The 12,231-nt window shown below is 37.9% G+C and overlaps 1 protein-coding gene across 1 annotated transcript in view; it reads left to right on the top strand.

Annotated features, from left to right (window-relative positions):
* The window catches only part of grik2 (glutamate receptor, ionotropic, kainate 2), a 342,712-nt gene that overhangs the window by 94,643 nt on the left and 235,838 nt on the right, over window positions 1-12,231 (top strand). The window contains exons 2-3 of the mRNA XM_079836135.1: window positions 9,410-9,577; window positions 10,239-10,496. Coding sequence (XP_079692261.1) covers window positions 9,410-9,577; window positions 10,239-10,496 — 426 coding nt within the window. The remainder of the gene's footprint in view (window positions 1-9,409; window positions 9,578-10,238; window positions 10,497-12,231) is intronic.

Genomic DNA, 12,231 nt, shown 5'->3' with positions numbered 1-12,231 from the left:
GGAAATATTTTTTATTTCAACTTAAAGCTACACTGTGTGATATTTTCCCCCATCTAGTGGTGAAAAGGTATATGACCATCCAGTGAATTTTAGTTTCTGTTCCTCTCAATTCCGATTTCGTTTTAACTCCTACGGTGGCCGATTTAGTCCAAGATTAACATGGCTTCCAGTTCGACCTCGTCCACATTGGACACGGTGCCATCGAGTGTTAAAACGCGAAAGGCGAAGCTTGAATTTACGGGTATGTCCCTCTTTGGCTAATGTACTTTCAAGATGGAGGGGCAACATGGCGACCGGCATTCAAACCCTCACCCGTATGTATTTTCAATGGCATATTATAAACTTACGAGAATTCTTTATTACTTGAAAGAAGTAAATATACATTAATGAGCACATATATTTTTGAAAGAACTAAGTGTTTTTAGCTAAGAATAAACTAAAAAAGTTACACAGTGTAGCTTTAAAATGTCAGGAGATACATTGTTGACGTTACTGTTAAAAATACACTTGCAATAAAGAGAGTGTTTGCAAAAACGGTTGTCATTTTTATGTTGAGGTGGCAGGAGAGTTGTCAGCAGCTGCTGAATGTAACTAATAAAGTAACTTGTAATCTAACTTAGTTACTTTTAAAATCAAGTAATCTGTTAAGTAACTAAGTTACTTTTTAAAGGAGCAATCCATAATCAGATTACTTTTTCAAAGTAATTGTGGCAACACTGTGGCACATTTCTATGCAATTTCCCGGGATTGCTGTGTGAATGGGGCTATTGTTGATATGTTTGGTCTTTGCTGCTTCCGTAGAGAAGTACGGGACTTACTACTGCCAATACATACACTTCTGTGAGCAAGTAAGACATGCTGCTGCTGTTCAATACAGCATACATGAAGAGACGATGGTGGGTTTCTGAAAGTGTGCTGCAACTTCTACAGCAAATGCTGAGAAAGTATTTAACCCTCTGGGGTTCTTCATTTATGGGTCACACTCAGAACCATTGGGTCAAAAATGACCCGGAGGGCGGGATTAAGATAAAAAAGATTTGAGTAAAATCAATTAAATATATTTTTGTTCAATAATATATATATTTTTTAGATAATTTTATGATTTATAATTAATATGTATGCAATAATTATGACCCATTTTTTCCATTGAATATAATAAAAAACGTATATAATTTTTTAACATTTTTATTAAAGCTGTATTTCATTTTAGAGTCAAGCCTAGGCCTCATGAAAGCAATTTTTTAAATGAGATCGGTGCCATCCGGTGGACACATTGAGCATTTTTATCACGCAATAGCACATTTTTACCACTATAGTGGTTCTTGCATTTGATAAAAAAATGTTAAAAATTGTAGCTTCATCGGAATGGTCCAAAACTTGGTGACTTTATTGGTACTTGGTATATGAACACCCAAAGAAATTGGGGACAGGATTTGAAAAGTCTAAGTGGTCGTAAAAAAAATCACTATAATAAAAACACTCAGGACCTTCGGGTCAAAAATGACCCCCATAGGAAATTAATGGGAAATTCATTTTTTTCTGATTTGTAGATTGTATGCACAAAAAACCTCTGTATTTTCATATTTTTTGCCAATTTCCCATTAATTTCCTATAGGGGTCATTTTTGACCTGAAGTAGGTCCTGAGTGTGACTTTTTTTTTTTTTACGACCACTCAGACTTTTCCAATCCTGTCCCCAATTTATTTGGGTCTTCATATACCAAGTACAAATAAAGTCACCAAGTTTCGGACCATTCCGATGAAGCTACGGTTTTAAATGTTTTTATTTTAAAGAATTCGGGTCAGAAATGACCGAAGAGCCCCAGAGGGTTAAAGGTTGAGCAAGGAGCTCATTGGCTACTGATACAGCAGGAACCAATCAGCTGTGTCCTAGAGAATGATGTGAATGCAAGCAGATTGAGTTAAGGACCGATCAGCCTGCGCCATCTAGTGTTTCATGACAGAACTTCGTTTTTTTCATACTGGTTTGGGTTATTATTGCTGATTTGCATAAATGTCTGTCAACCAGCGTGGTCTTTCTGGAGCAGCTGAAAAGTTCACAAGCACATCAGCATCTATAAAATGACATGTCCCTTCCAACAGAGTGTTTTTAGGGGCTTTTGCATGCAACATTGGAAGTGAGCCTTCTTACAGCTATGGAGACCAGCAGACATTCTGCTATCAATTCGCAGCACATTTCAATAAGCTATAAAAGTGGGGTTGAACTTATGATAAAACCAGCATGAATCAACATTTATGTAGATGAGATTTCACACCCCTCATCTGTTCCCTTTGAAAATCCTCTTATGTCTTCCAAGATAAATCTCCCCCGAATTCAGCCGCTCGACGTGGTTCCTTCTCACCAGCGCATTGGACAGCAACTCGAAAACAAATCGCAATAAAACCATCAATAATACTCACGTTCATTTGTAAGTGGTTGCCTTAGATTCCAGAGCAATCCCTAAAATGTGTTATAATATTAGGAAAGGATTAGCAAAAATAAAATAAAATCATGTGCACATCTGATAAACCTCATTATTTAAATTCCTTAAAGGCATGACATCAAAGCAGAGAGTCTTTAAAGTTCCTTTCCTTGAATGATATTGATCAGTGTTGTCGGAAATCCCGCTGCGGTCACAGCGATTGATGATGTTAGATGATAAATGACAGTCTCATTTCTCTCAGACAGGAAGATGACCGCTACTTTACTAATTTCCTCTGTGCTGTTCTGCAGCTCGGCAGTAAGCAAGTGTTCCCCGCGGATGCAGAAATGGATGTATTGTGCTAGCATTGATTATGTAGCTGCTGTGTGATAAATATATCACGGCTTCTGAGAGTGTTATTGAGCGAGGTGGCGTGTGTGACTCTGATGCGAGCGATCAGGTAGGCACAGGGCATTGTTCGCTAGACAGGTGGCCAGCTGAGAGCAGCAGAACTGAGCCTGTGCCACTCACTGCACGGAAACATGCGGCACTTTGGGCCAGGAGGCTTTGATCTGAGGGAAAACTTAAATCGTGAGCATGAAACGGAACTTGCGATAGTCTTTTCATCCCTGGTGTGATGCATATCCGAGTGAAACGGCTTCTAGGTCAAGAACAAATGAAGGGCGGGGCTTGATTTTGTCCATGAGGAATTGATTGGATGCTTGTGGTTCGCGATTGGTGGATCTCATGTGAGCGACAGGTTGCCCCGCCCTCCTCATCAGAGAAGAGAAGTCGCTGCAAGTCAAAATATTGATGTGCACAGAGAAATCATTTATAATAATTACTCCAATATTCCATAAAAAATAGGAACTGTCGATTTTGATTTCATGGTGACTATTATTATTACATAATATTATTTAATGCAGGCATACATTAGTTATATGACAATAATAAAATATCCTGCAGTCTCTACACATTTAAAACGGAATATTTCTGCATATGTGTGATCAAATGCAACACTACTACAGAGCCCCTAAAGGATGGAAAAAATATGAGATGGGAGGGAAAATTATATGTCAATACTTTTGCGTTCTCTCGCAAATGTTTTGTGTTCCTCTGAAAAAATGTTGCATCATTTGCGAGCGAACACAAACGTTTTGCGAGAGAACACAAAGGTATTGAGAGCGAATGCAAAACTTGCTCGAGAAAACGCAAAACCATTGAAATATATTTTTTCCTCCTATCTCCTATTTTTCCCCCATCACCATGTCCCTTAAGGGCTTCCGTAACAACATATTGTACTATTTGGGTGTTTGCAAACATCAATGACATGTTTTGTGGGCGGAGCCTACCTGGTGGCAGAAAATGACAGTTCTGCAGTAGCAAGTAATAAAACAATAAAAATGTAATTTCGCATTTATATCTCACAGTTTAAATTTCACAGTTCTAAAAATAGATATCAGAATTGCAAGACATAAACTCCATATTCTGTCTTTTCCCCCTCAGAATTGAAGGTTTATATCCCCCAATTCTGACATTTCCCCACTCAGAATTGTGATATCAACTCACAATTGCAATAAAAAAAGTCAGAATAGTGAGATAGGCCTATAAATGTTATCTTTAAATGTTACCTATATAAAACGTTATAGGTTTAAATATTATTTCGTGCTGTAACTGTATAGCTATTATGCCCCCATGTAATGCATATGTGAATATTATGTAGATCTATTGTTTACATCAAACCCATGCTTTAAAAGTAGACTAATCATGGCAGGTTTCAGGTTTCATCTGTCCAATCTGTGACTTGTCTGCGTTTAGCTTCACAGAGCATCTTTGCAACCTTATTCTATAAATATAAAGACCATATTTTTGCGTTCCGTTTCTGACATCCAATGGCACAACAATGTGCTCTCAAATGGTCTATACAGTGAAAATAATCAAATAAATTTTCTTTACAAGACTGAAATGGTATAAAAGTACTGAGCAGATTCCAAAGGAATTGTTGGAAAGGAAGGAGACTAGTCGCAAAGTATATAAATAATCCATGGTTAGGTGTGCATTAAGCGATTTCAGTGCACAAAATGCAGTACCATAGCCACTTGCCAGTTAATGCAATCACTGATATTTCCATATTACTAAACCGTTAAAATATTCAGTTAAAATTAAGTTATTTTTTAAATGATTATATTTCCAGTCAATAAGAATCTGGAGTGTGACAACTCGCCCCATTAATTAAAGGATACATAACACACAGTTTCTGCCAGCCTCATGTTAATCTTGAATATCTATAGAGTAGTATTGCATCCTTCATATCTCTGAAGAGTCTTTAGTTTTATCATATTTATAAAAGACAGATACGCTGCACCGATTCTTTCAGAAAACAGCTGAGCTCGTGGAGGCGTGCAGTGGGCGGAGCTAAAGAGTCACAAGCACACACACACACACACACACACACAACACATCATGGCATTATCCCTGGATAACTCTCGATTCACTATACGTTGGTGTTGTTCACATTATATGCACTTACGCGCCGATTGCCAACAAAAAACACATTTGATGCAGTTTCACTCACCGCCTGCGGTTTCCACTCATGACCGGGAACAAACACACACACTTGCAGAACTGCTGCTCCTGAAAAACAAACTGCATCCACTGTTTCCCTAACAGTGGGTTATTTGTGAAACTGAACAAGTTTATCTTTCCCTCACACCAGAAACACACTTCTTTAGTGACATTGTTGATTTCGTGGTCTAAAAACAAAATGGCAGCGCAGCCGACGGCTTCTGTAACCCGAACGAAGCTCGTTGATGGATGTGCTCTTGCTCTCGGTCTGGTTGATGTGTGTGTGTGTGTGTGTGTGTGTGTGTGTGTGCGCCCATACAAGGAATTCCACCCTTTATGACATCATACAGGGCCATACTCTGAATTTTTTTTTTTTTTTAGAAAAATAGTGTATTTGGCACAGAAATACTCCATCATACTACGACCAACTCATGTTTTGAAACTTTGGCCATGTTTAGCATGAGAATCTACTTAACAGTGTAAATAAGTCAGAATGCATGAACTAGCATTTGACCCCTCCTTTAAGAAAGAGATGGTGAATTCGAATGGTCAGTCTGTAAATTGTACATGTCATTTGAAACTACATATAGACAGACTGTGTGGCAAAAAAAATCCAGATTTGTCAGTCGCTTGAGCGATCTTGATGAGAAACTGACATTTCCCATTTGAAAATGATTCATTATATCATACGAGCTCCAGTTCATCACTGTCCGAGATCACCCTATGAGTTACGAGATGGATGATGGGTATTTAATGTGGGAATGTTTTTCCTGGGGGAGAGTTTTTGTTACCTGTCCATTGCCTGTTTGTTATAGAGAATGTCAGTTGATGACCTCTTGTAACCTCACGTTTGTTTTCATGCAGTGATCAATATTACTATTTCTGTTCCACATGTACATCTGCTTCTATATCTCAGTGCGGGTCTAAAACACATGGGGATATTAAGCATAGGATATATAGTGAAAATGCATTTTCTTTTTGCAGAAATATTGCTTGTTGCAAATAAACAAATTATAAAATCTATAAGCTAGAGCTTTACATCATCTAAACGCTACATGTGAGAAAATACAAATCAGGTAAATTGATGGCTGGACATTGTTTTTTTTTTCTCAATACCTTTTACTTAGAATTTATGCATTATATCACGCCATATCAGGCACATCAGGGGACACCTTAGGATGTAACTATGAATAGTAATGGTAGTAAAAACAACTCAAACCTCAGACTCACTTTTAAACCGAAGCACGTAGTTCCTCAAAAGTAACAACAAAAAGAGATGTTTTGTTCATATTATAGTAAATCCACAAGGGGAGGTTATTTTATCTTGTATTCCTCTTCTTTTCTTTTGTAAGACAGAGAGATTTGTACCAGCATCTAAATTTTGGCAGAAAATGCTATAAGGGATTTGTTCCAACTACTCTCTATTCATTTTATCTTTTTTTCTGCAACTATTTTTACTTTTCACAATCCAGTTTACATTAGAATTGACTTTTTTTGGGGGGGGGGTTACACTTTATTTTAATAGCCCACTTTAGACAGTCTACTAACTATTGGCCTGAGTAACTTTGCAACTACAGTACATGTCATCTAACTCCCATTAGATTATTAGTAGACTGTTAGGTTAGTAGAATAAGTTAACATATACTTGCAAAGTCACTTGATTGCTGTCGGTGGAAACCTCTTATCTCCATATTTCGTCTTCCCCCCTCATACATCAATACTATTGGTCACCCTTTACGCCTGTCTGTGGGTTTCACAAATATTTTGCCAATGAAAAGTATTAAAAAGAGCTTGTGACTGAACCTCGCATCTCCATTGGCTCCACAAACTGTCAGTCAAACCTCATAACTCCGCCCGCTCTATCGTGAATGAAGTGCTGCACACAGTTTGGAGCATCTCTGCTTGTTTGCAATGCAATGGTAGATAAAGAACTAGTTGTTTGAATAAGTGCATAGTTTTCTTTACTCAAGATACACTACACTCACATAAAAAATGCTGGGTTAGGGTTAGGGTTAGGGTTACATAACCCAAGTTGGGTTGAAAATGGACTAACCCAGCATTTGGGTTATTTTAACCCAGCATTTTTTAGAATGTATATATGAAGGCTAATGTTTTATGTATTTGAGGAGTGGAGAAGAGTGTTGAATTTGTCGTCAAGTCATAGCCTGTCCGTAGCACTTCGTCTTTAATAAAAGGAGATTTTGGCCAAATGACAGAAAGAAATGAGCGCCCACATAGCTACAGTAAACTTTATAACCTGTAAGTTGATGAATTTAACTTCTTAAAGCTCATTGTTGTCTTTCAAACTAAGAAAACCAAATAGGGATATTGATTGCGACTAGATTTGCTGTAGGTGTTATTTGAAACAACAACTGTCAATGATACTTGCTCTTGTCTTACACATTTATATCCAACAGTAGAGAGTCGTGTAAAGACTGTGTGCCGGTGAAATGGTTTTATTTGCACTGTCTTGAGGGATCATTTAAATGATGGAGCCTCCAGTGAGTGTAAGTAAAACACTGAATCGAGCTCTTGTCTGACATATGGTGAGTCAACAGGGGCAAACTGCTGACTGACCCAAGCAAAACACTTCAATCTCTGTATGCTGTGCTTCACTGCTCCCCAGGGCTTGATTGATTGATTCGCCAGCCAATCAGAACACATCAGTCCCCAACACTAAAGGCATCCATTTATATACAGCCTGTCAAGCACACTCACAAAGGGAAAGCTGTAGTGTAGCTAGCGCTCTAAAAACATACCTTCTGTAAGGAGCTTGGATATATATCTATTATACGCTCGAATGGGTTGAGTCGAAGCAAACTGTAATTTTCTTTTCCCCTTCCAACTTTTGGCATTATACATTACACTGTTGTTTGACATTCACCGCACTAAACCTACATACTTTGATTCCATATCGCATATTTTGCTGTTCTTTTATTTATGCTGGTATTTCTACACCTATGTTTTCACTATAATATTTGTTAGCATTTGTTATATTATATGTATTTCCCACCTCCCTTTGTGAAAAGAAGTGTATTTAATTGTACTTTGAATGAGAACTTGTTGTTCTTCAAATCTGAACGTATAACTGTACTTGCAGATAATATATTCTTCATGAAATAAAAGGCGACTTAAACGTACTTAAAGAAAGCATACTTTCATGACTATGTTTTGAACATAGACTTTTAAAAAATAAATTTTTATTCATTGTTTTACTTTTTTTGTGCTTTAAGGAAGTACACGCATTTTGATGTGTTTACTATACAGTAAAACAGAGTAGTTAATTATCATTTTAACTGTAGCATGTTATTGCATTTAAAGTTAATGCATTTTAAATGTACTAAATTGCAACTTCATCATTACAAATGTTCAAGTACTAATATAGTTAAATGCATGACGTACAATTTTTAAAAGAAATGACATTAAAGCATATTTTAGTTTACCAGAAATACTTGTCAATGTTTTCGGCAGTACACTTTAACCATATTTTAAAGACAATATACATAATTATTAAATTATATATAAAGCCTCACAAAAAGCTCTCAGTTCTCTAGTTCTCTAGTTCAGATAAATGCATTTAATATAGATGTAGAAACTAATGCATTTTCATTTTATTTCGATTAATATTGAATTAAGCATCTGTCAACATTATGGTAGCGGGTTTCCGCCACTGAATAAAAAATAATAATAATGTGATTGGGACTTATTATGACTTCATATCACGCAATTCGGAGAAAAAAAATAAAAGAGAAAGTCAGAATTGCGATTAATCGCATCTAAAATAGAAGTTATGTGTAAAAAAAAATTGTGTATATATATTATTATATTTATGTATTATGTATTATATCAAACTTTGTGAACCAAGTGAAAAAGTGCAGTTGCAGCAGCTAATGGAGTGTATATATATATATATATATTAATGCTGTCAAATAGATTAATCCCGATTAATCACATCCAAAATAAAAGTATGTGTTTACATAATATGCGTGTGTGTGTATAATTATTATGTATATATATATACACATATGCATGTATATATTTAATATATATTTATATTATATATATTTAAGATTTTTTTTATATTTATACATAAAATATTTATATTTATATATCATATAAATTATAGATACATTATATACATGCAAATATTTCTTAAATATATACATGAATGAGTGTGTATTTATACATACATTACACACACATACTGTATATGATGTAAACACAAACTTTTACTTTGGATGCGATTAATCGTTTGACAGCACTAATATATACAGTATATATTTATATATAGATGCACAGTATTTTCGTTTTAGTGCGATTAAACGATTATTTTAATCATATTATATAATTCAATGAGTGAACTAGAGCTCAGAAGGTTACAGGTTAATAATACTGTGTTTTTCTCTTTATTCTCTTTTTTAGGGGGGATATTTGAATCCATCGAAAGTGGCCCATCAGGTGCTGAAGAACTTGCCTTTAAGTTTGCTTTAAACACAATCAACAGGAACAGAACTTTACTGCCAAACACCACACTTACATACGACATCCAAAGGATAAACATCCACGACAGCTTTGAGGCCTCCAGGAAAGGTAAAGCCAACTCCAGCTGTCTGCTGTCTTCAGCGAGACCTTACGCGATCAGAGACAGATCTGCCCTGAGATAGATGAGGGGGACGCGGGCTTTAGATTGAATTCATTTAACCATGGGGGGACATCAGTAGCCGTCTGGTGCATATGCAGAGAGAATTGATTGGTTTTAGGTAATGAGTCAGAAGGGGTGATTCAGTGAACTACTGATACCCCTGAGACAGGTTTGCAGGCTGCAATCATCTGTCATTTACACGCTGGGGAAACATCTGAATTCTCTTATAATGATTATACACTCCATTAGCCGCTGCCACTGCAACTACACTTTTTTTCCCATGCCAGTTTATTTAAAGATTACAAAGATGCAATTAAAACACAGTGGCTTTGCCCAAAAGGCAAATGAGTTACCATTGTTGGAATAAATATTATTTTGGACAATGTTAGCAACACAATGTGGATTGGACATTCTGTTATAACAAAAAGTTAAGCAAAGAAAATAACCTAATTTTGTGCTCTCTATCCAGCCAGTCCATTATATTGTATTATATTAGCATAATAATATGCAATGTGCATGCTGTATTTTTCTCTTGTTATATTTTGCGCTCTCTCTCTCTCTCTCTCTCTCTCTCTCTCTCTCTCTCTCTCTCTCTCTCTCTCTCTCCAGCTTGTGACCAGCTCTCTCTGGGTGTGGCGGCCATCTTCGGCCCCTCCCACAGTTCTTCGGCCAACGCGGTGCAGTCCATCTGTAACGCTCTCGGGGTGCCGCACATCCAGACCAAGTGGAAGCACCAAGTGTCAGACAACCGTGACTCCTTCTACGTCAGCCTTTACCCAGACTTCTCCTCCCTCAGCAGAGCCATTTTAGACTTGGTTCACTTCTTCAAGTGGAAAACGGTCACTGTGGTTTATGACGACAGCACAGGTGAGAGCTCAACGGTTTCGCTGCTGATCGTGTGTTCTGATTATTCTCCAACAGTCCTCAGGCAGACTGACCCTTTGGCCTGGGCTATGCACCATTCCCTGGTCTCCGTCTGGCCTACAGTATGGCCAAACCCCCCTGGTTGACAGGCTCTGTTAGAACAGTAGGCAGCAAGTGCTGCCACAGTGAGGGGTACATATGCCATATGCCAGAGGTCGCCTCAGGAGCAAACTTGCCAACTAAAGGCTTTGCTGCCAGATTTCCCAAAGCATTCACTCAGTCTTATTCACAATTCTGCACAGCAACAACACACTATTATTCTGTGACACTGTGACTTCATATAAATGTGGCCCAGTAAAGAAATAAGGCACATTGCTTATGCTGGGTGCACACAAAAAGATAATTAGGGGGATTTTGGGCAGATTTCTTCCCTTCCGACAATCCTAGGTAAAGTCCCAATTATCTTGATGGTTCTACAGATTATCTTATCAGATTTTCCTGATTAAACCTGACCGGAAGAACGTCCGAGGCGCCACCGAATCAGAATCGGAAATCCTAACGTGTGGGGGGAACCCCGGGGACACTCTGGAGATTATCACGTAAAACGAAACAATACCCAATCAGAAAGCAAGCCGACAGAAGACTCTCCAGCTCGAGCTGTAACATGGAAAGTCTCCATGACTTCATCTAAACATTTTCCTTTTCTCCCAGCAAATTGTCTGTAAAAAGCATTCCATACACTATAAGCATAATTTCTTCTTGCTGGTCGTCCGCCATGTTTGTTTCTTTAAAGTCACGTTTGAGATGTTTTGATGCGAGAGATTTGCTGAGATTTCCCGTGTTCACAGACGGGACTCTGTAATATGTGAATGGGATCTGTTCATGTGTGTTGTGCTTTCCTGGTCACATCGCAGGAACAAAACGGTTAAATCTAATGATTTCAATTCGTCATGTTTGTGGTCTCTCACATTTTGAAACTGTTATAATGCTGCGTTCACACCAGATGCGAATGAAGTGTTTCGCGCGAGTGATGTACAAGTCAATGCAAAGACGCGAATAGACATTCTGCGGCGCGATTCGCACGAATGACACGGCGTGAATTGAGCGTTTGACGCGTGATTCGTGCGAATGGCGCGAGTTGAAAAATCTGAACTTTGGCGGATATTCGCACCGGGTTAACCAATCAGGAGCTTGCTCTAGTAGTGACAACAACGAGGACAAAATCATATGTGGATACCCAGAGCTGTACGATACATCTTTGTACTTTATAGAAACAGGAATAAAAAGGATCTTGACTATATATAGGCTTGCATGAGCTACAGCTGGAAATAAGATTGACAATGGTTAAATGCGCTCTCTCTCTTTCTCTCTCTCTCTCTCTCTCTCACACACACACACACACACACACACACACACACACACACTGATTCAACAAAAGGTGGTTGTCCTGAGGTCTGCCTTAGAATCACATCTGGAGTCTTTCTCTCCTCTGTACAACAACTTCATGAATGAATGCAAACAAGCAAATCAATAGCCATAATGGCATTCCCTAATGGCTCAGCTCTGAAATGGCAGAAGTGGACTGCATGGCAGCCTGCAACACAAAGCTCTGTCAACACTGCTCAGCTGTTGACTTCAGTATTGTGTTAGAAATGAGCGGGACCGCACACAGGATTTTTTCACATGCCATAGAATTTAAAAAATAAAGGTTCTATCTTTTCGCAATGATGCCATAAAA

The sequence above is a fragment of the Gobio gobio genome, assembly GCF_949357685.1.
Source record: "Gobio gobio genome assembly, chromosome: 15".
NCBI classification, from domain to species: domain Eukaryota; kingdom Metazoa; phylum Chordata; class Actinopteri; order Cypriniformes; family Gobionidae; genus Gobio; species Gobio gobio.
Note: the sequence above shows the minus strand (reverse complement) of the source record. Positions and strands in the feature narration are given on the sequence as shown.